The sequence below is a fragment of the Staurois parvus genome, unplaced genomic scaffold (genome assembly GCF_062004578.1).
Source record: "Staurois parvus isolate SC_StPar_1 unplaced genomic scaffold, SC_StPar_1.0 ptg000145l, whole genome shotgun sequence".
Classification (NCBI taxonomy): Eukaryota; Metazoa; Chordata; class Amphibia; order Anura; family Ranidae; genus Staurois; species Staurois parvus.
Genome location: NW_028317941.1, coordinates 6,508,542 through 6,533,746, shown reverse-complemented (window position 1 = coordinate 6,533,746; position 25,205 = coordinate 6,508,542). Strand labels below are relative to the sequence as shown.

Below are 25,205 nucleotides of genomic sequence, written 5' to 3'. Positions count from 1 at the left end.
AATGAAAATAGACTGTTTACTTTGCAAAACAAGTTGCGCTTTGCAATGGATTTTTCACCAGAGCTTAGGGAATGTGGTGAAATGTGGTTGGCTCCAGGTATATTTTTTTGCATAGTTACATTGGTCCAGCTTGGGTCAGTGTACGTATAATATATATATTCCATAACTGAACGCATAAATTCACTGTAGTAGCATTTGCTTCTACAGTTATCTGCGCTGTCTTCTGGGTCCTGTGCTGAGTGGCAGCCCTGCTGCATAGTGACCACAGGACGTCGCCCTGCTCAGCACAGGTGCCATTCAGAGAATGCTTTGTATTTTTCTCAATAATTACTAGGTTTTCTCTGATTGGACAAAGTGGAGTCCATGATGCCACTTTCCAGCCTTTGCACCACATCCAATCAGAGAACACTGTGCATTCATTGATAAAAATGCAATTCGTTCTCTGAATGGCACCCTTGCTTAGCGAGCAACCCTCTGTGGTTACTATTCAGCTGGACAGCCATTTGGCACAGGCCCTGGGAGACAAGCTGGACCAATGTAATTATGCAAAAAGCATAGCTGGGATTAAGCTTTAACATTTTGCACCATAACAACCTTGTCAAACAAGCTGAACAAATGGCTATATACAAATTGCTATTTATTCAGGACAGGTTTATTCAGGAATGGAAAATTCATATGCTTCCAGCTGTTTGTTTCCCATGTTATAAGACTTTTACAGAAACCTCCTAATAGGGTCACTTTTGCTGTGTAGGATAGCTGACAGAGTGTTATCTAATAAAATATTTTTTGATACAAATACAGTCTTGATTTTCATGATCAGTATTTAACCAGCTAACAATGAATTTTCATTTACTTATGCCTCCTTCAAAAAATATTACAGTGCACCGGAAATTGCAGGTTTGTCACAGAAGCTTCTTTTTAATAGTATTACAAATTGTGACCATTCATTCATTTTCTGTAGACAAAGTACAGTTATCCCTCGCTAGCTGAACCAACCTATGCTTGAGTAATATCCATAGAGCAATAGAAGCTTTTATTTTTCAATCAAGATTGTGTTACATAGTTACATAGTTATTCTGGCTGAAAAAAAAGACAAAAGTCCATCCAGTTCAACCATAAAAAAAAAAAAAAAGTTATAAACCTATACCCACAGTTGATCCCGAGGAAGGCAAAAAAACCCCAGCAAAACATGATCCAATTTGCTCCTGCTCGGGAAACAAATTCCTTCCTGGTCCCCCGAGAGGCGGCAATTGGATATTCCCTGGATCAACGTGTTGTTTAGGAGAAAGGTACAGTGACAAAGTTGTCATGGGTATAAGATACTTGACATTTTATCTCTGATCATTTCAAAATAGAGGATAAATATTAAAGTTGTTAATTGGCAACAGAGATTAGATCAGCTCCTTGTTTCAAAACAGTTTTTTACAGTATAGCTGAACATAAATTTTGACCGATTCCTACTGAATTGAGTGTATTTCAAGCCATGGGTGCCTCTCTTAGCACCCCCTGGCTCAACAAACTCTGACTTAAAAATGTAATGAACTGGGTAGAACCAACAGTGACTGCATTAGACAGCAGTAGGTTTTACAGCAGCGTGAATATAATAGCCGACAGACTCTGTTTAGTGTGCATGGCGTAATACAGTATAAGAGAGTGTTTTTGTGTATGGCTAGCCCTAGGCATCAGTTTTTTGTGAAATTGTGGCTTTGTGCATAATCCAGTTCTCCAAATGTGTAACCATGAAAATCAAACTCTTTTAGCTTGTATTAGGTATTATGTACAGTAGAGCCAGTGCTAAATAAACCCAGCAATAAATAATAAACAACATACAATCAAAAGCAGCCAGCTGAGATGCAGCTGGTGGATATGTTGCTCCCAACATGGAAACTCTATTACAGTGAACATCTTTAAGCAGTCTGTTTGAACCTCCTGGGTCTCCACCACAGGGATGTGTGACTTGCAGCAGGTTCTTCAGATTGTCAAATCATTTTCAGAAATGTCTGTGTGTGTTTAGTTATGTGACCTTTAGCTATTTATCACTCCACCTGGTTTGAGTGTTTAAACCTGCAGCTGGCAGACAGTTGTTGAGGCTTTGTTGCTAGAGGGTACTTTGTATTTGAATCTATAGTTTTGAAAATCTCAGGATAGTTGGTATCTTGTTTAATTAGGTTTGTAAAGATAACCATTATTAAGTTGTTTTACCTTAAAGACATCCATGAATGGTTTGAATCTTGGCCAGTTCAGCAGGGACCGGCCAAGATTCGAACCATCTATGGGCAGGCTGACTGTACCCAAATCGATTGTTGTACCACTTGGATACAACCAGCCTGTTGGGTTTTTCATAGCCTCTGGCAATAATCACTGTGTTCTCCCAGAAGGGGTGACTACCCACGCCCCCCTGTCGGGAGAACAAAATAGGTCCACAGGTGGGAATCAAGTGATTTTCTTTCCTGCAACCCTTGGTTACAGAATGGAAAACTGCATCATCTATGGCCAGCCTTAGACTAAAATTAAATTTTTTTTTGTTGTTGCTGTCTGTGTCCTCATTGGGGAGGTTTCTTCTTAAGCCGGCCATAGATGGTTTGAATCTCAGCTGATTCCAGACAATATTCGAATCATCTATAGGAAGGCTGATTGTACCCACAGACAGTGTTGCTAATTGTGACAATGGTCAAACCAGATAAAATTAGTTTGGCAATGTCACCTCAGCCAAAATGAGAATGCTGGAATGAGACCAGCAGCTGTCATGAAACAGGAGTATTACATGCTCCAGACATTGTAACTCCGGGCAAAATATTTTTTGCCAGTGCAGTGGGGCTGTGTACACACTGCATGTGTTAACTGCTCTTTTTGTTCTGGGGGAGAGGACAATGAACATATACTTACCTGATCTGCTGATCCTCCCCGTACGAGGCTGGTCCTCTTGGCTCTTGCCCCCCCATCACCCCCACAGTCCAGCAGTATCATAAATAGACTGTTCCTGATATCAGCATGCTTAATGCATGCTTTGTAGACAAGAACAGTCCACCGCTGGACTGCGAAAGAGTGCGGTTTTCCAGAGGATTAGCGGGTTGGGTGAATTTGAGCTTTCTGCCCACCCCTAGAAAAAACAAACACAGCCCCACTGCATAGTGAACTAAACATTTTGCCCAGAGTTCCGCTTTATATGAAAATGGAGCAAATAAAGGGTGTTCCTCTACATCCACACTTACTTTTACTATTGTTTGTAGTGCTATGACCTGAGATGATTGTCAGAAGAATCACCAATTTGCTTATTTTTTACTCACCTGATTATTTACATGATTATCTTTCTGATCTGCTGAGAATCATGCAATTCAGAAAGCGAGGCAGTTGATGTTGTTCATGAATTGTATGATTTTGAAGATTAGGCAAATCTGCATGCATACATTCAGGTAAAAAAAAAATGTGCAATTCACCACTTTGCCTAATTTGCAACGCTATTTGCTCATCACGCTACGCTACTAATGATCTCATGGTTGCTGAAAAACCATCTGGCATTTTGCTATTTTAAAGTTGTGCATCTGAATGGAAAACTGGCTTGTCTTTCTAAAATGAATAGTATTCCATTCAATGATATTGCTCTACTATAACATTATAAAAATAATCTGTTCTCCAGTTTGTTTCAATACAGAAATGATTCTTTATTTGAAGTACAGCAACTTTTTTTTTTTTTTTTGCCGCCTCCTATTCATTTTGCTGATAGTTATCTGTTCTCTAAAGCTTTTTTTTCTTTTCTTTTTTTTTTAGGAAGCAGATGTTAGTAACAGTTGTGGGTGTGTGAAATTACAAAGCACAGAAAAAATGAGGATATGCAGTGTATTAACCCTAAACAGTTCCATCAGAATTATAATTTCCACTTATTCTGGAGATAGTAAAAAAAACAAAAACTGATTTGCTGCCAGGGCTATCATATTTTGCAAGTCAGTGTACTGGCCAGTTCAGTAATTGCTACACCAGAGTTTGTCAGTCATCAACTGGGTTTGTTTTCTCACAGCATTTCCTATACAGTATCAAACGTAATATGAGGTATCCTAACATGAAGGTTATGAAACTTTACTCTACAAATCTGCTTTATGGAGAGTACTTTTCTACACCCTGGGATGCATTTAATATGCCTTTCCTTTTTTATTAGGAAACAGGTTGATTAGCTACTTTTGCATAGGTTGATTAAACAGGTAGTGCTACACCAATGAGGATAAATAGAAAGCATTTTACATTTGGGACAATTTAGAAGCACTTTCAGCAGCTGATTTAATCACATACTAAGTTTACAGCTTTTTATCTTTTAATTCTTGCCTATATATCAGTTTAGGCTAGTACTTTGACCATTCCCCAAGTATTCCTTTTTCAGGATGGCTGCTTACTTTTTCAGCATTCTATGGAGTCACCATTGCATGCAGGGAAGAGAGTTGTGCCTGCCTACACTGTGTGTATCAATAGAAACTCACAGCCCCATAGCCTAAGATAGGAAGGCATTCCCCTGCTCCTTCCTCATTCTACCCCCTTCCTTCTCCAAGCTAACAAATTGACTGGAGACTGCATTGTCCACTGTTAAGTCTTTCCTGTGAAGACAGGAAGTTCAGGGAAGCAGCACTGAGAAAGCAGGAGCCAGCAGCACCAACAGTAGTAAACCACAGGTGCTGTAGTAAGAATGATATCAAATAGTTTCCTGGAGATTGTTTATTTTGCTTGACATAATAAGGGGAATCCATAAAGAGTGTCTAAAACACTATTTGGAATCCTGATGTGCTCCCACATGGAAAACGCTAGTGTGGGTGACAGATTCATGTACCTGTTGTGAACAGGTACATGTACCATGTGTGGAAGTGCACTGAGAATAACAAGAGCATCCATATTGATATTCTGCCCTCTGTACAGCTCCTGCTCCTGCAATTGTCACACAGACAAAGCAGCTGTTGGACATTTTAAAGCATGAAGGATGGAGCCTGTTGGGGATTAACAGACACTAGCGCCTCATCAGGTCAACTCCCCCTGTGCCTGACAGCAGGCAATGAATCCTTAGCCAATAGACAGATTGCTGTTGGTGACAGAATCCATCAAGTGCTTACTGTCAATCAAGGAGAGAGCGGACCTGATGGGGACCTACTGTCTAGGATTCTCCACCAAGCTTCACTCACTGTCAGAGTCGACTTTAAAGCCGACAGCCTCCTTAACAATCAGTGACAGTTAAGGAGGGGAAGAGGTAGTGACGGCAAATATGCCACTCTGCTCCGCAGCATACAGAGACGGGCACTTTGTCTGTCTCTGTATGCCAACTTAGAGTTTGTTCTAATTACCTCCAGTTTCTTTATGTACAAACTGGAGGTAATGTATTAATAGCACCACTTTGTAAAAGTGGCTCTATTAGGAACTACCTGATTCTGCCACAGATGTTGGTAAAGCTACAAAAACGGACGTGAGGGATTTTTGAATCTGGCACAGGATAGGAAAGTGTCTTAAGGACTTATTGAATTCCTCTGAATGTGTTACGTTAGAGTACACTGAAGATTTAATACTACTTTAAGTAGCACATTTACTATTAAGTCAGTGTTAACTTTGATAGTGCCTATCGTGTACTTTAATTTTTGAACACATTGTTTTAAGCTAAAATAAACAGTGCTTTTTGCTCCTTTGAGTTAACATACTTAGTCAGTGCTAGACATTCATAGTATTTATTGAATGAGATAAAAATGCAAGTCCATGGAAACTGCAATGAGAGTGCCATTACTGGCACCACCTAAACAAACTACTGTTGCTTAAAAATGAATAACAACTAATGCTGCACCTGCCATCTCTATCACAATCTATTCTTAGGTGAGGGAAAAAATGAAGTTATCAGAAAGGCACTGCTGGAAGAATCCACATTTATCTGTATACTAGAAAACATGCAGTTACTCTGAATGCAGTACCTCTGGTTACGAAGTATGATTATCTTCCTCCTCTGCCCCTGGTGTCTGCTTAAAGTACTCCTTGGCTATTTCTCATTTACTCTTTTACACTGCTGAAATTTTACCAGCGGATAGGATTAGCAATTTATTTTCAGCTTGTACATTGAAAATTCTTTTCTAAAATCTCTTTCTCTGCAGCAAGTCTAATAAGGTTTCTGCTTTACACTGCTGGAATTGATTTGGATAACGAGCACAGTAGAGCTGCATACATCGCCTTCTCCGTTCACCAAGCTAAAACAATGCTTGAGTGCACGATAGGCCTGCCATGTGTAAAAGCCGGACAGTGTGAACGCATTAAAATGGCAGTCTTCTTCTTTCTGTTAAAACAACAGAAGATCAGCTTAATTGTCCTGCCATTGCATCCCGCTAATAGCTTTTAAATCTGGTCTGTGTCTCGATGCTTCCAGTCAGCTCCTGAATGAATAATGAATGCATGCACTTACCTCGTCATTCCCAATTTATAAATACTTTTACGCTAACCCTTTAAATCTGTTCGTCACTGCTGTATTGGTTTTGTCATTGCCAGGCAACTCATGCTCTGCCATCTGCCGTTAAAGCTATGGAATATTAAGCTTTAATCAAGTAAATTAGTATTATGTGAATGTCACACATTGTAACAGCTTTTTTGTTGGCATCATAGTGAAGGAAATCTGTCAGAGAACTACAAAGGCTGCCATACCAGATCTCCTTATGAAAATGTTAGGAGCCAAAATATCAGGAGGACAGCCAAGCAACTAGTATTTTCAGTAAAATGACAGCAGTGGCAACCTGTTTACTTCTCATGTAACATGTTTGCTTTTTTCTTTAGTATCTGATAGATGAAATTTCTAAGATTCCTTCAATTGTGTCTCATTAGAGAGATTTCCATTAACTTCCTGTCCCAGAGACAGCAGGAATTAAGAGAAGGTCTCTCCAAAGCACAAGGAAATCTTCTCTTAGACAGTTGTCACTGGGATAGATTCCCCCATTGGAAAATTTCCACTCCAGTGACAACCCAAAAAATTTGGTTTTCTATCACCTTCTCTACCAGAAACAAGAGTCACCAAAATAATTAGAAATAGTGATGCAGACCGCAATAGGCATCTGCAAAGGTTCTAACATCTCACCACTCTATCTAAAAATATAAAAATGGCTTTATACATTCCTTACACGTACCTTTAAAACTAAAAAGGATGGTTTTGAGCTAAAGTGGGCATAATGTTATCCAAATGTGTGGATGTTGGAGAAGGTATTGACTAATGTACCTAATATGGTTTTTGAAATATTCATAGCTATTTATAATAATTGTATAGTGTACATGGCCATTTCTAGGCTTATAATAGACCAGGGCCCCTACGCTGATGCCTCTTCTGTTGGGTGAAATCCTCCTCCATCCATGCCCACACCCCCAACCCTGCTACCATTATCTTCCAGTGCAGCAGGGTTTAATAGAACCTGGAGACTGTCACAAGCTCTCATCAAGTAAGCCTGACTTTTCCTTCCACCTAGGTTCTCCATTCTTAAAATCTGTACTACAGCTTCTATAAAACTAACATGTTCTATGAACAGAGGATGAGCAGATGATTGAATGGTCCGCCCCCTTCATTCATAGATTGTGTTTCATTCATAGAAACTGTGTTATGGCTTCTGTGAATGGAGAGGAGGTGGTGGAAAGGACAGGCATAGTTGGGGTCTCTGGTCTTTTGATGACAGCCCCTTAGTTCTATTAATCCTCACCACACCAGAAGATTATGATGATGGGAGTGAGGGGGAAGGGTGGCATGGACAGAGGAGGATTTCAATTAACAGAAGAGGCATCAGCACAAGGGGTATAACCTACTGACTATAAGTTATGTCACTTATGGCGATTTATTGTTTCTTTTGACTGCACCAAGGCTTGTTAAGGAACTGGAAGTATACCGTGATAACCACTTTTGATCAAATCTAAGACTAATATACATTTTTAAATGAAGAAAAAAATATTGGTCTAAAAACAGTAATGTTACATTATGATGATGAATTAAAAACTAGACAAAATATACAAGGTTTCAAAACCTTGTATCATTACCTTGTATCAATGTATCATCTCCAAATATTAAAGAAGACCTCATTAGAAATCTTGAGATATGCGCCCCTAGTACCAAGATCTCGCAGCAGCCCTGGCCCCTATACCCTATACCTCTATATCAGCTCAGGATCTGCAACTATATATTGCTTGTTGTGAAATTTCTTTTTTTACTGCTGTAAAGCCAATAGATTTAGTTGGGACCAATTTCGTGCGATTTGACACCTCTGGACCAAACTGTGTTTTGACACTTCTGATAAAAGTGATGCTATAGGAGCATGTAAAAAAAAAAAGACAATAGCTACAAAAAGACAATGTAAAGATGATGATGTTCAAAGTGAAATGGTCCAAAGAACTACTTAACCATTTCCTCTCAGTTTGTGTTAATTTTTTGGACGTGTGTTAAAATTTATATTTTTGGTTATAAAATTACTTAAACCCTCCAGAATGTTATACATTTTCTGAAAGTAGAGTCCATGTAGAAAAAAAGATGTTAGTTGCAACTTTCTATGTTGCATAATATTCAGGACAAAATACACTGAAATGAATTTTACTGCACAATGACAAAATTTAATCCCATTTTCTTTTTTTTGCACAAAATAAAGATGAGGTACTATAGGGTAAATAGATACCAAATATATCAGGCCTCAAAACTGTGTGTGCCTGTTAAATGGCAAAGAATTACAGGACCCAAAAATATCAATAGACAATGCTTTAAATACCTTTACAGGTTCTCAGCTTACAATAAACTGTCAATTATGGCCCTAGCATTACTGTTCTTACTTTGACGTTTGTGGTGATATAGCATGTGTGGCGCAATCTCTGTTTACATACACATGCGTGCACTTGAATTTGCGGATATGTGCAGGATTACAGAGCTGCTTTTTTTCATTATTAGTATTTATTTTATTATAATTTTAACTTTTTTACCTTTTACTTTCCTTTATTTATCTTAATTGCTAACTAGTGGGCAGCACAGTGGCTAAATGGGCAGCACAGTGGCTAAATGGTTAGCACTTCCACCTGGCAGTACTAGGGTCATAGGTTCAATTCCCAACCACAGCACCACCTGCCTGGAGTTTGCATGTTCTCCCTGTGCCTGTGTGGGTTTCCTCCAGGTACTTCGGTTTCCTCCCACACTCCAAAGACATGCTGGTAGGTTAATTGGCTCCTGTCTAAATTGACTCTAGTATGTGTATGTATGAATGTGAGTTAGGGAACTTAGATTGTACACCCCTTGAGGGTTAGGGACTGATGTGAATGTACAATATACGTATATGTAAAACGCTGCATAAATGGACGGCGCTATATAAGTACCTGAAATAAATAAATAATAACAAAAAAATAACTAGCACCTATGTGATGGTACTGGGTAGTGAGAGGTTCTCCTATTGTATACATCAAAGGTCTGTTATATCCCCAATGTCTCCCCTGCCTGTTGTCCAAGCTGAGAGAGAACTAGAGTAGCATTTATTGGTTATGTAAGAGTGATCAGATGGCTCCACAACAACCCAGATCACTTTTACATAAAAGTGCACAGCCCTCTGATTATGTGATAGCACTGGGCAGTGTTATATCCCCAATGTCTCTCCTGCCCTCTGTTCAAGTTGAATGAGAACTGGAGTAGCATTCAGTAGCATTCACTGGCCATGTAAGAGTGATCAGGTGGCTCTACAACCACCCAGATCACTTTTACATAAAAGCGCACAGCCCGCTAATAAAAATTAAAATGAGCACACACCTGCTACTGCAGCCATGAGCGTTTTCTAATCTATTCACTCCATGGATGTATCCCACCCCAAAGAGCTGAACTATTTAAAAAGAATCTGTAATTAATGTGACTTCAGTTTAGGTTTTGAATTCTGGGATAAGAAAAAATGTGTCTAAATACAAGAGTCATGCGTATTCTTTCTTAATAATTAGTATGTTTTGTGTATTTCTTCCAGATCTGTGCAGCAATGCAGTTTAAAATGTTGCCTCTGTGCAGAAACTTAATAATGAATGGTTATTGCTGCTCTTTCTTCTTGTTCAGGGTGACTGGTCTTGTCTCTGCCCCCTTCTGTAGTTTTCTGCAAACGGTCTGTAGTGGCTGGGGCCTGCTTGGCCCCTCCCTCAGCTCTGCTCTCTGCAAGGGCTATGCACAGCATCATAATGATGCTACTGCTACTTCTATAGGGTTATAGATAGAGAGCGGAGGGGGCACGATCTAAGTGTAATACATAAACAATTAAAAGAACTCACTCAACAATAAGGTAGGGCTTCTGGAGGTAATCTTTACCATAGCAGGATATCTTGGTACAAGTGAACACACTAGGCAGGCTGGTGGGTAATCTGTAGAGCCAAGAAGACACACCAGTGGGCGCTAGACTAAATTCAGTAAATTACAAGCAGCAACAGGTACATGTAAATTAGCAACTCACATGGTACATAGGAAATGGCACTTTTTATATATCACCACCATCAGCAGCTGGCTCTGGCATGTGATCATGGTGATATAAAAAGTGCCCATTTCTTATGTACCATGTGAGTTGCTAATTTAGATGTATGCATCTAATACTGCCTGTAATTTACTGCACTTAGTCTGGTGCCCCCTGGTGTGTCTTTCTGGCTCAACAGGTTACCCACTAGCCCAGAGGTGGGCAACTGTGGCCCTTCAGCTGTTGGTGAACTACAAGTCCCATCATGCCTATGCCTTTGGGAGTCATGCTTGTAACTGTCAGTTTTGCAATGCCTCATGGGACTTGTAGTTCTACAACAGCTGGAGGGCCACAGTTGCTCACTCCTGCACTAGCCCATCTAGTATGTTTACTTGTACCAAGATGTCCTGCTATGCTGAAGATTACCATCAGAGGCCCTAACTTATTAATGAGCAGGTTCTATTAACTGTTTATGTAAGTTGCCAATTGTCTTTCACTCCAATAAATATGTTTTATATTACAGTTACTTCACGCCCCCTCCTCTCTTATGTTCACCCAGAGCCACTTCAGTCTCTAAGGAGGTGCTGCATCAAGTGTCTGAGGCCAGCAAGAAGTCATCTTGGATTTTCCAATTGAACTTATGGACATTTTGCTGAATTCATGTTATCATCAGTATAGACAAGACACTCATTGCGCCGTACACCTCCATTTTCTGTAAATGGTCACTTTTCTTTGAACTACCTCACTAAATATATATATATATATATATATATATAACAGTGATTATCACAAACTTGCCAAGGCTAGTAGTGGCTGTAGTGACATCACAGTACATTCATTATTTTAAAAGTTAATTTACTCCAATAGCAGAACACCAAGGCTCAACTCAGCATTCTCCACTCGTACAGATTTCTCTTTTATAATTTCAACATATCTTGCCACATATGTTACCAGTAAATTTTACAGATTTACAATAAATACATAACAGTGATTTGTTGGTTATGTTGTCATGATTGGCACATTATCCTGTGTATTAATATGTTTGTTTACTTAACTTAAAGGACTGTTGCTTTAAAATGCAAATATAAGCATTTAATTAACCATATTTTCTGTAAAAAAAACATTGTTTTATACCTTTGGCTATGACTGCGGTGACATTTCCCTCATGGACCTTTTATCACTTTGATTTATTGATCAAGTAATAGCTCAGTAATTTAAAATGCATGCTCCCAGTAATTAGTGGCATTCTGTAAAGTCTTGACACCTTTCCTTTTAGAATGCACTAAAACCCTGAAATGGCTTGAGGTGAAACTGTAGGCTCACCCCTGTGGAGTTGTCTGTACCTTAAATGTAGACAAATGCATATAGCCTTGTTTTTGTTTCTCTAAAACATAATACAGCAACACTCATCTGTGCATACTAGCTATTTCCATTGCAACATATGTAGCTGTTACCTCTTCTTTGCCATTGTTTCCAAGGAGAGACCCAGATTTCATCTGTCATGATCAAGTCTGCAGTATCAGTTCCTTTATTTGCAGTCTGGATGCTACTTTTGTGTCAAGGGTATGAATGTTCAACCTACTTTTTCACATTTGCTACTTTGTACCCTCCTATATACTAGTCAACAGTTATTCTGTGTGAAGTGAATGACAACATAAGTGAAGTTTTGGCAGAGAAAATTCAGTTCTTTCTTTCTCTCTGTAATTTTTGCGTTGTCAGCTCGCATCATCAAATAAGAGAAGAGATCAAAATTCATGCAACTCTTGTTTTTATTGCTATCATTTAGTATCTCATCAACATTTTAAGTAAAATTAGGAGAGGTATCTTAGGGGTCAGTGGGAGAGGTGAGGGGTACTTTGTGTGTCAACCTTAGCAATGCGCTATGTGGATATGTGTGCTATGTGGCTTTCCTATCAGTTTGGAGGAGAGAAAGCTTTTCTTGCTCATGTTATGGTGGATTAATATATTGTTTAATGTGTTTTGCTGTTAAGATGTCAAATGCATTAAGGGTAATCAATCAGATATTGTTGAGGCAGTGATACAGTTTTCACTTATTTATGTCTGCAGCTGCCACACATGTTTCTATACAGATGAACATTTCCAATGACTTGGTGAGACCTCCACAAGAACAGGAACACTGAAATAGCCTCCCATTTTTATTTCTTCCATAGGCTTTTTAAATTTTGGATTAAGTGGTGAGGAGGAAGAAACTCTCGCTAGAGAGATTCACTCTCTATTCATACTGTGGTCAGGAACTATAAGCCAGGTGGAGACAGAAAGTGCAGTTAAAATCACACCTTTAATTAAATAGCAAAAAAAACACAGTTCAGGAATGTAGTCAAGAACGGAAGCCAGGGTTTGGATACCAGAGTGGGTAATCAGATGAGCCGGGTCAGGAAACTAGATGTCAGCCTAGCTAGGAGCAAAAATCAGGAACAGGAATCAGAAGAACAGTCAGCCATACCAAGTTGTACACAGGAACATAGTCAGGAACACACTGGAGATCATAGACCACGCAAGGACAAAGACGAAATGAGCTAAGCTGCTAAAAGAGCAAAAAGGGCTGACTGTAGGCTGGGTTAATGAGGCAGGTAATGGTATCCAGGTGAGTCACTGTGGAGACAACAAGTGGCTGGTAATTAGCCCACAGCTTCTGAGCACTGAAAGAAAAGAGCTGCTCGTTAAGTAGCAGGAGCTCAGCCCCGATAACTGTTTAACACTGTCATCAGGAAATTACCCAGGATTAAAAGTGATGGGAAATCCAAATTTTAGAATAGGGCGCCCCTCTATACCCATCCAGGTGATTGAACATCCTCACTGGTGCTATCAGAGCGGTAGTAGCCCATGTAAAGGGTCCACCCACAGTGGCCCTTCATTGGGTATCAGCCCCCTGGAAGGAAGACTCACTCTACAATACATCCATCAATAAGAAGCTTTGTTTTTATTGCTTCAGGGCTATCACTCACCCACCAAAATTTAAAAGAGAACAGGAATAGAGGGGGCATCTTCTAAAGGGACATCTGTTCTGGCGCCAACTATTTAAGAAGGAATTTACTCTAACTTTGCAGGACAGGAAATAAAAAGAAATGTCCTGAATGGGACACAGATTGCAAAAAACCTGATAAGGAAGTTAATAATTCCCTACTCCATCCACAATGAAAAGAAAGATGTTTGGCTTTTGATATACTTTATCCACTTCTCGCTGGAAGTACACATATATGTGGCCTCTCAATGGGTGGGCTTTAATACATGTGACCCTATGTAAACAGTTTTCTGTGCTGAGAGTGTGCGAATTGCACAGTTAACAGTGGGGAATAGAAACCTCCCCAGGCATTCTTGTGATTGGGAACTTTCAGATCATATGACTGCCAGTCACTGTCAGTCACATTATGGGAATACCCACCTCTGCCTCCCAGCATTTAGAACCTTTTAAAAGGCCAGGAGGCAGCAAAAAGGAAATGGATTAAATTGCTGCCCCGTAGCACTAGGATCCTAGCTTAAAAGTTATTTACCTGGACTTTGTATGACTCTGTTTCAGTGGGTTGCCACTATTACATTCAGTGTCTCCATGCATTCCACAAAGCTAATGTTTGATTACACATTGTTTAAATTGGTCCTACTGTGTTTCTTTACGTAGAGACGTATGCATGATTGGTGTAGGATCATAAGATTGTACTCTCAATTGAGGCAGGTACAGGTATATGTGATGAGAATTCAGTGCAGAATGAGTACATTATACAGTTCCTTGTAATATATAAGTGCTATAAAAATACATTATAATAACAGGAAGACCAAAAGCACTAGGGATGGTATGCTATGTGCAGAAATAAAGCACTCCAAAATTGCTCAGCCTCAAATATCTTCTTTTGAGGCTGTGCGCTGACTAACTGCACAAGAATGAGCACCTTTTCTTTGTAACATGGATGCTGATGGGAGCCTTTTTAGAGCTGAGAACATGAGTACACATCCCAAATGAACATTTTCCAAATGAATCCAATATGATTCTATTTAGAAATGTAGCTCGGAACTGCAAATGTCCATCATAACCCTGTTTGCCCATTCCTTTGCACCTTATGTAAGAGGGTCCTGTGTTGATTGATTGACCTTCAACGCAAACTGCCACATCTGCAGCTTAAACCCTGTTAGTCATTTTTCAGAAGTAATTGTCATTCACATTGCAAGCTTTCAAAACACATACATACATAAATCTACATATACTTATATTTAGGTATGTGCATAATTATTTTAGTATATCATATATATAAGGTCCTCTCCGCATGTTTTATATGTTTTTGTTACTGGAGGTTATTTTCTGTATCTGTACCGTATTATGAATAGAAATATGATCTTTCATCTAAATCTCACAATATTAGCAGTATTTAAGTTTAAATGAGCAATGCAAAACAGAGGATAATTGAGCTCAGATGGAGATATGAAAATTGTGGCTAAAAAAGGAAAACAATGCATTAAAGCATCCCCCGTTGTGGAAACATTGGCGCAAGATGGGTTTATTTAACAAATGAGTAGTGAAAAGGGTGCAGGAAGGTCAGCGTGGCAGAATCGTGCTGATATTTCCATGCAGAGCACCAATTAGAGATCACTGGTGTCAGGAGGAACTAATATACTAACAGGGGTTCCAAAACCTACAGGATTTTTATTTGAAAGGATAAGCAAATAAAGTATAATGGTACAGAAAGGAATCAAGATGTTGCCTTTCAGTAGTTAGGCAGTGAAACCTGGAGGTCATACCAAGACTGAAGAGCTGCAGAGGCTCTGTGGTTGTAGTCACAGTTCCATGATCACACATTGGGTCTTATCACTACACACTGCTATGCTGGTCAGTACTCTATTTTGCTCAGCATGCTTCCTTATTGCTATGCATGTCATTGCACCACCTTGCATGTCATTCTCTTCTGTAGCATACTGCATGCTTATCTCTTATGAATAACAATGAACTTGTTATGTAACAACTGTAAATGTACCATTCTTATTCCATCCTGTTCAAAGATCATTGTTAATGAAAGTAAACACAATGAAACCAAAACTTTATCCAAAACATTGTATACATGACTTCATTTATAACTGGCTTGGACTTGGATTTTACAGTATATATATATATAATACACTTAATAATACTATTGATTGTCATTGAATACTTTACTGGAATTTGAAATGGCACAAAACCAATGTCAACAGAATAGTTGTTTGTATAAATGTATATTTATGCGGCATATAATGTGTATTCATTTAAAATGAATGCAAAGAAAATTATACTCCTCAAATACTTCATAAATGTCATGTAAACTAACAGTAAACTAGTAAAAAAGAAAACACAAGCTCATGAATAAAGTTGCAAAATGGGATTATTAAAAGAATTAGTTTTTAAATAGATGTCCATGTCTTTTGTAACATAAAGGCAAGCCATACACAAGCTAATGTGTTACCAAGGGCAAAAGGTAAAAGCTCTTCCTTGGACCAGCTCCAGTATCCTTCTTAAATCAGATAACATATAGAAATAGTGCATGTCTTGTTCCTGTTTTTTGTAGAAAAAAAAGGTAAAAAAGGTTAATAGATATAAATCAATATGATATTTCTGGAAATTATTTAAAATTGTTACACTGATTTTTTGTTACATTTTTAGGCAATGATAGGATTTGATAATCATTGTGTCTCACAGAAGAATTGCCCAGATTGCCCCATGTCAACTATTTAGATAGTAAAAATAGGTATTGTTTGAGGACAGTGTTTCTTAATTTTAAAATAAACACCAAGACAAATCATTAAAAAATGGGCTTCTTAAAGGCAAGCAAGAAACAAAAAGCTCAAATAAGGAACAGACACATCTAACAGATAGGACTGTTACATGATGATGCATTATCACAAGAGATGAGTAAGTCTGTAAGGGTTGAAGCCGATAAGTAAGAAACATAACAAGAATTAGAGGAAATCCCAAAGTTAAGAGAACGCATATATTTGCACTGAAACAGGTGACCCCTTGTTATTGTGACATTTTTATGTCTACCCTTGTTCCAATGACAATGGTAACCCAGTCAAATTAAAAGGATGAACATACCTAGCTTGGGCACAGCCAGCAATAAAAGGTTTACATGGGTGCAGTGCTGCCACATTAAGTGGGTAATTTGCGCCTACAGATTCGGAAGTATGGAGTATTTTCTTCGTCAACCAGTGCGAGGGACAGAAAAAGAGGTATAAGAAGTATATGCTACTGGGTAGGGGGGTGTAATTAAAACAAATGTGCTGCTTTGCCCAGAAGGATTTTTTTTCAATGTGCCACACAAAAGGCTTAAATTTTTATGGAAGGCTGCATGTTTTTGGATTGTAGGTGGAAACCAAAGTATCTGCAAGAAAGCGTTGTAAATATGAGTAACACTTACAAAACTGAATGCAAAAGTATCCAGGGTACTCCAGGGCTGCAAGCTAAAACTGGCTAAACACTACAGCTGGCCATACAAAGATTTAAATTCAGCCAGCTCAGCAGGAACTAGATGAATTTCAATCCATGTATACCTGTTCCCGCTCATGGGAAGTCAATCTATCAATCAAATTTTCATGTATGGGCTTGTTGGAAAATTTCCACTCGGTCAGCTCATGCAGCCAATGGTCTGCAGTGCTGTTCAATATATTCTGATGGTGGGGCAGTCCCATTGTCAGAGTAAAACGACAAAGTGAGGATGATTTCCCCATTCACCTCGTATGTGTGGATGAGGAAATTGGCTCTGTTTTTTTTCATTCATCTGGCTAGCTGAATGAAAAAAACTGAGTAGTGTATGGGCAGCTTAAATCAATGTATGTACTATATACAATATGTATATGCTGTCTTGTTAGTAATATGAATGCATTTTATAAAGATAATCTTTATAATCGTTAAATGAAAGTAGAATGATGCTTATCTAATTCAATTTTCCTTTTTTAAAATCAATAAAAAGTTTTCATAAGACTGGCTATAGAGACCATTACTGAAATCCCAATATGACATATAATTTGACTAAATCACTTACATGACAATTGATAGCAACTGTAGTTTGGTAATCACTTTTAGATAAATCTTAAGTTGTGTGTAGTTTCTTGTATTTGAGGAGTATAATATCTTTAAACATTTTATATATATTGAAAATTGTACCTGCTTCTACACTTTGATTAGACAAACCTCAACAGGTTTGAGCTTTAAATATCCAGTCTTAATGTTCTATATTTTCAGACACAGATATTATTAATATAGAGCGCAAACATCTTTACAGAGGAAAGATTAATAAAGCCCTGGTTCCCACTAGTGTATATAGTCAAACTTTAGTAAACCCAGTGGGATAGTAATGTGAGTTAGCACCATTTGATGTTCAAGATACTTATATGCAGAAGTGCCTTTGCTAATTTGATGAAATTGAGCTTATTAAATTCATAGGAGTTCACTGATGATTTTAGATTCTTATGCCCATCTGGCATCATTCAGAATTGCCAATTGATCTGGGCCTACATGCTCAGGAAACAGTGGCTGAATAAAAAACTGGCAAGTATATAAATGTAGAACCATATGAACATAAAAAAAAAAAAATCAAAGAAAATGGCATCATATGTTTCAGGTACAATTTTCAGTTACATACCTTAGATTTAGGTTTCTGATAGATGCATGCAACAATGCAGCTAACAACTGGTCTGTCATTTGTTTGCTACTCTTGATTTTTTTACAGTTTCCTGCTTCTTTAATTTCACTACCCCATCGGGAAATGTGCTTTCTCCAAACTATCCTGAAGAATACAGCAACCACCTTCACTGTGTCTGGCTAATCATTGCCAAACCTGAGAGCCGCATCCACCTAGCCTTCAATGACTTTGACGTAGAGCCTCAATTTGACTTCTTGGCAGTTAAAGATGGTGGATCACCCGAGTCACCTGTCCTGGGCACATTCTCTGGGAACCAGGTTCCCCCTTCACTAACAAGCAGTGGGCATGTATTAAGGCTCGAATTCCAGACAGATCACTCCACTGAGAAGCGAGGATTCAATATCACATTTACCAGTAAGTATTCAAATTCAACAATGTGTAACTATGTTGAAACTATAATTGTAACACAATTCTAGATCAATTCCAGTAAGTGATGGCGATTGACTTGTGAAACATTCCCTTCTTCTTTCATGTCCTAACTAAGTTCTTTTCCACAGAGGTCACAGAAATTGGCTAATTAATTTTCTCCTATTTAAATTCCCTTATTTATGCCTTGTTCTGAATCAAGGAGTGACATATTTTTGAATAATGGCAAGCATAAATGGAATACTTTGTGAGTAGCTACAGTGCTCCCAGATAGCATCTATACATGTAATTAACATGGTAACAAAAAAAACTGAGGTCTAGATTTCCTAATGTGCAAAAAAAACCTGAAATATGGAATTTGATTGATTGTTGTCATACTAATTATGCATTCCTTTCCCATGTCTTCAATATGAAATCATTGGGATTACTGTTTATACAAGAACTATCAATAAGAGTTGTAAAGAGGATAGGCTCAGCTATCAGCAGCTGCAAACTATGCATGAGACAGGTACACCCAAGAACAAACCAAGCAGGTTTTTCTGCTTTTTTATATTAAGCAAGGCAGTAAATAAAGATAGTTCAGTGCATAAGGGCTTTGTACAACATGTCCATAACTTAAAACAAAAACAAAACATCTGTACTAACCTCTAAACCCATGTCAGTTTCTGAATAACAGGGTGCCCCCTAATGGGTTCCCCAAACAAACAGGCATTACATGTACCTTTTTAGTGCGTTCAGATTTTTGTAATAAAGAATAGGGTATTTTTTATATTACATGTTTAATGTGTTTTGACCTCCTCAAAGTCCCAGGGGTAATTTCCCTTTTGGTACTTTTTTGCAAGTGTATTGTGGGATGGAGGTAACCAGGGGTGGACTGACCATTTGGAAACTCGGGCACTGCCCGAGGGCCTGGGGTCAGTAGGGGTCCCATAAGATGCCCCTGGTACCTTTTTCATAGGCTTTTTTGAGTTTGGGCAAGGACACAGGGGCCCCATGATCCCCTATTGCCCGGGGGCCCCATAAGTTGTCAGTCCGCCCCTGGAGGTAACTATGCCTCTTTGGTAGGTGTTACATTAATAGTACACATGTACCTTTTTAGTGTTCTGTCAGACGTCTGCCTTTTTACTCACCAGCAGGCTCTCACAGAGGACAGAATGAGAGAGCTTTTGAGCCTCAGTCAGCCAACAGGTAAGATGTGGGCCTAGGCATAGATGCTTTATCCCATCCAAAGCCCCTGGGTTCTATGACCCAGATCACAACTTATTAAGATCTGAGAAAACAAAAAGTTTAATTTCTCCACAATAGACACAAATCCTGGAGCTCCTCACCATGTGTAGGTTAGAAACCTAGGTGACACATATACACCATCCACAACATATATGTATCAATGCACACTTGTTCTTGTTAAATATTTATAGGTCATAATACCAGCTGCTCAGATCTGGTTGTCTAAGTCACATTATGAGTAGAAGGGACATTCATTATTAAATGCAGATCACTCTGACATTAAGAGACCCGATGTGGCATTAAGATGCCCAGTGTGTCTCTGTGTTGATCTCTGCAAAGCAGCCCCATGAGATATCTGTGGCATGAGGAAATACATTTTCAAATAACTACTGTAACTGCAGCTGTTCCTGTGACCAAGTGAGTATCAAATAGAGTTTCCTATTTATGTGACTTCCTACAGTGATAATGTTGTTGTGACAATGTCTCCGTGAGAAACTGGCACAAAAATATCTGACCTTGCTGTACTCTGCCAAGAATTCTCAGATACAGCAGCCCAATGTAGCATGGAGGCTTAGTCTTGGTGTGTTTTTTTCCTAAAGAAATGATTATGTTTGATTTGCTGAAAGTGCAGTTAATTAGACTCAATGAAGGTGACTAAAGCTGAGTTAATATTTGGCGCTGCTGCAAATTATTTATTCATAAATGTATAGCAATATTCATCATATGCATGAAAGAAAATTGCGTTAACCCAGCATTAAATAAAGATGGAGGTAGGCTACAGCAAATAAAAATCAGCATTAATTAAGAGATGCATTTAGCTAGACATTCCATTATAGAGGGTGATTCATAAAACCATTTCCAGCCCCAAGTTGACGCTAATCCAAATGACCTGCCTGATGGATTGTAAATAGTATACTTTATTTATGATCTCCCTAGGTATTCTAATCTCAACCCATGTAGTGTAGTGTGACTTGTTGTACCATATGGAAATATGAGCTCATTTATATCAATAGTTTTATGAGCCCGTGTTTTAATAAATAGATATGACTATGGGGCACCATTGCCTCCCATCAAATCTACTCCTGATCATGCTATAATTAGCACGTCTATTAGTAATTGGTTTTGGTACATAGGTTCCTAAATTGTCTATAACCTTCAAACAGGAATCTTTATAACAGCTCACCCTTTGCTTTCCCTTGCATTCAGCCTTTAGACACAACGAATGTCCAGACCCTGGGGTTCCAGTAAACGGGAAGAGATTTGGAGAGAGCTTACAGCTTGGCAGTTCGGTATCCTTTCTATGTGATGATGGCTTTATCCGTACCCATGGTTCAGAAACCATAACCTGCATCTTGAAGGAAGGAAATGTTGTATGGAATAGTGCAGTGCTGAGATGTGAAGGTAATGCTTTGGCTTTTTCAGTTATTGAGAAATTACTATATATATATTTACAGAGTTTCTTTTAATCTCCTGATGGTTTGATGTAGCTGGTAATGCAACCATTTAGTTAATCACTTTAAAATGCTTTTGCAATATAATAATTAGAAGAGATTGCTCCTTTCGTGCAGCTCATCTCAAGTAAGGCTTGTTTTGTCTCCATGCTTTACCTATTGTTCTGTATGCATTATACTGTATTTAATGTATGTATTAATAATTGCAACCATTCTTGTACTTTCCCACTTGTGTTATAATTACAAGAATACACACCTATATCTACAATATTTTGCTGAACATGTTTTAGCCCTTATTGTATAATATAGTCTACAAGGACATGAGATTTCCAACTTCCAAAGACTTTTTTTTTTTAAATTGGTGCATAAACATGGGCGCTTTCCTAAATGCTTTGCACAAGGCTGCCACTCTGCCACTGACCCAGTCTCATAAGAGTAATGAGAAATGTCAAGGAACATCCGAACCCCATCAATCAATTCTTCCCATGAATTGGACATCTACTCAATGTTTGAAGGGGTCACAGAAAGCATATAGACTTGTTTTCCTGTCCAACCTTAAAGTAAACCTGTGCTTTGCCGAGGATTACTTAAATGCAGTCTACCTTGTGCTCCTTCCTTTTGTTTAGGTCACCTGCAGGAGTATGGATAGAAGGCCCTGACATTCTGATCAGAGCTTACACAAGGCTAAGGACTCTAACTTAGTCTCCTAACTGACAGCACTGGGGCCTAGCTATTGGCCAGAGAATGACAGTAAGAGGAGAGAGTTCCAGTCTCCCCATAACTGCGAGTAATGAATATTTATCTTCCCTCCTAGAGCAGTGGAGGAGCAAATGCATCATAAGTATATGCCGAGTGGGGGGGAATGCGGGCAGTGAACCTTGTTCACTTTAATCAAGCCGATCGGACAACAGTCATCTCAATCTTCAGGTGGCTTTATGCTTTGATTCACAAATCTCTCATATCTTCCCTTATGCTAATCTGTATCAATGAGGCTTGTAAAACATAAAGAATTAAACTTCAAAGCGATGTCTCAGCCATTATAACTTAGTTCTGGAGAAAGGAGATCTTTGCTTTGTAGTTAAAAGCTGTTCGTTTTTCTATCTTCTCTATATGAAAACACATTTGTATGTTTTTGAATTAGTCATGGTTTCATGCAGTGGAACGAAAATAAGTAATTAGTGTTCTGTGTTTTTTTAATGATTTTCCTGGAGTGTGTTGAAGCACACACACACACACACACAATTGCCATTTACTAATATGGTTATTTTGGGTTAAAGGTTAGTTTAGCATGAGACAGAAAAATGTAAGTGCAGGGAAGAGATTTGTTATCTGGAACGTATGGAGTCTACAATTTCTTTGTAAGTTGTCTTTCTGAACAACAGAAGCCTGTATAATAGATCCTGTACCTATGCTTCATTTTCACAGGTACAGTATGATGTAGGCAGTTGAAGGGTTAGTGTACACAAAATCATTTCTCAGTCATGTTAACACTGGGGAGGGGGGAAAGTTAACACTGGGGTTGATTTTCGAAAGGCAAATAGGCTGTTGCACTTTGCAAGGGAAGTTGCTAGGGAATTTTCCCCAGCACTTAGTGAATGAGTTGAAGCTGTGTTGACTATCATCATCCAATTATGTGCCAAAAAAAATACTGACTTTTTTTTCCAATGGATGTGATAGGGTATTATTATACAGGATTTATATAGCACCAACAGTTTGCTCAGTGCTTTACAATATAACAGGAGACAATACAGCAACAATACAGTTAAATACAAGAGGGATAGGAGGGCCCTGCTCCTTGGAGTTTACAATCTAGGGTATTATTTGAAAGCTGAAGTTCCATCTTATTCACTAAGCTCTGGGGAACATTCACATGAATAGTGCAACTTCCCTTCCAAGTGAACAGCTTATTTGCTTTTAATAAATCAACCCTACTGTATCCTATGGTCTTTCCACTAAACTTTCCAGTTCCACCCACAGACCTTTTCATGGAGTCACATTTCTGCCGTAGAAGGAGTCTCCTACTGTAGAGTTGCAATCCATTCTTCATTACAGAAATCAAAAACTCCCAAAAACTGAATCAGGTTTGAGGGACTTATTCTTTAATGCTGTTCCTTCTAATGGGAAAGATAACATTTATTCTTCACTACACTTCTGTTATTTAATGTCATCCAAGACTAATCAGGGAATAGTCCATGCCTGTCAGGTAAAAATACTAGAACTGTCTGTTCCAAGACAATCAAAATGGTGAGTGGCAGGGGCGGACTGACAACATATGGGGCCCCATGGCAATAGGGGATCATGGGACCCCTGTGTCCTTTCCCACACTCAAAAAAGCCTATAAAAAAGGTACCAGGGATATCTCATGGGGCCCCCTACTGACCCCGGGCCCTCAGGCAGTGCCCGAGTGCTCAAATGGTCAGTCCGCCCCTGGTGAGTGGTTAACTGACCCTTGCTGCCTTGTCAATTGCCTGACTTCATTCATTGGAGTTGGTTAAATTATAACTTCACACGGGCAGCTAGGGGGCAGTAATTATACATGTGCAAAACAAAAAAATTTGTTTCGTTTTGATTTGTTATTTGGCTAATTTTGTGTCGTTCAATGATTTAAATTTGTTTAATTTGTTTTCTGAATTCGTTTCGTTTCATTTATTCTAATTCTAGTTTGACCGAATTCTAAATTTCGAACGGATTCGAAAATAATTCTAATGGATTTGAAAATAACTCTAACAGATTTGATAATATATATAACGTTACAATTCCTAATCCAAAATCCATATCCATTTCAGCAAAATTTTCACAGTGCATTTGTTGATCAATACTCACATCACCATATCACAGCTCAAAATTTTTATTGTTTTGTAAAGTATTCTGAGTAGTCTATTCTTTTCTTTTCTTTTTCTCTTCTTTTCTATTATATTCATTTATATTCTATTCTAATGTATTCTATTTGAAGTCTAATTCTTTCTATTCGAAATTCGAATTTCAGTAGACAGTTATATTCTTTCTATTTTATTCAATTCTATTCTATAGTTTTTCTATTGTATTCTTTTCTTTTTGAATGTATTTTTTGATTCTTTATTCTAATATTTTGTATTCTATTCTATTCTTTTCTATTCCTTTTTTAAATTCTATTCTAATCTTTTCTATTTGAAACTATTCTTTGATTTTCAATTCTAGTATTTTCTATTTTATTCTAATCTATTCTATTCTAATTGATTCTATTCCTTTCTATTCTATTACTTTATTTTCTATTCTATTTTGTTTTACTATTGTATTCTTTTCTATTCTGTTCTTTTCTCATCTATTATTTTCTATTCTTTTCTAATGTATTCTATTCAAATTCAAATTAATTCTACTTAAAATTTGAATTTCAGGAGACAGTTATATTGTTTATACACTGCTCAAAAAAAATTAAAGAAACACTTTGAAAAACACATCAGATCTCAATGGGGGAAAATATCGTGCTGGATATCTATACTGATATGGACTGGGTATTGTGTTAGGAATGTAAGGATGCCCCATTGTTTGATGGAAATGTAAATTATCAATCTACAGAGGACTGAATTAAAAGACACCCTGAAAATCAAAGTGAAAAAATGATGCAGCAGGCTAGTCCATTTTGCTGAAATTTCATTGCAGCAATGCAAAATTGTACTCAATAGTTTGTATGGCCCCCACGTGCTTGTATTCACAGCTGACAACATCAGGGCATGCTCTTAATGAGACAAAGGATGGTGTCCTGGGATATTTCCTCCCAGATCTGGATCAGGGCATCACTGAGCTCCTGGACAGTCTAAGGTGCAACCTGGCAGCGTCGGATGGACTAAAACATGATACCCCCAGGTGTTCTATTGGATTTAGGTCAGGCGAACGTGGGGGCCATTTAGTTGGAATTGTCATGCACCAGGAGGAACCCAGGACCCACTGCACCAGTGTAGGGTTTGACAATGGGTCCAAGGATTTCATTCCAATACCTAATTGGGTGCCATTGTCTAGCCTGTAGAGGTCAGTGTGTCCCTTTATGGATATGCCTCCCCAGGCCACCAAAACAG

The 25,205-nt window shown here is 38.3% G+C and overlaps 1 protein-coding gene across 3 annotated transcripts in view; it reads left to right on the top strand.

The window, feature by feature from the left end:
* The window catches only part of CSMD2 (CUB and Sushi multiple domains 2), a 1,275,366-nt gene that overhangs the window by 934,414 nt on the left and 315,747 nt on the right, over positions 1 to 25,205 (top strand). For all 3 annotated transcript variants that reach the window (XM_089673879.1, XM_089673878.1, XM_089673880.1), the window contains 2 exons: positions 18,137 to 18,463; positions 20,909 to 21,103. In XM_089673879.1, coding sequence (XP_089530005.1) covers positions 18,137 to 18,463; positions 20,909 to 21,103 — 522 coding nt within the window. The remainder of the gene's footprint in view (positions 1 to 18,136; positions 18,464 to 20,908; positions 21,104 to 25,205) is intronic.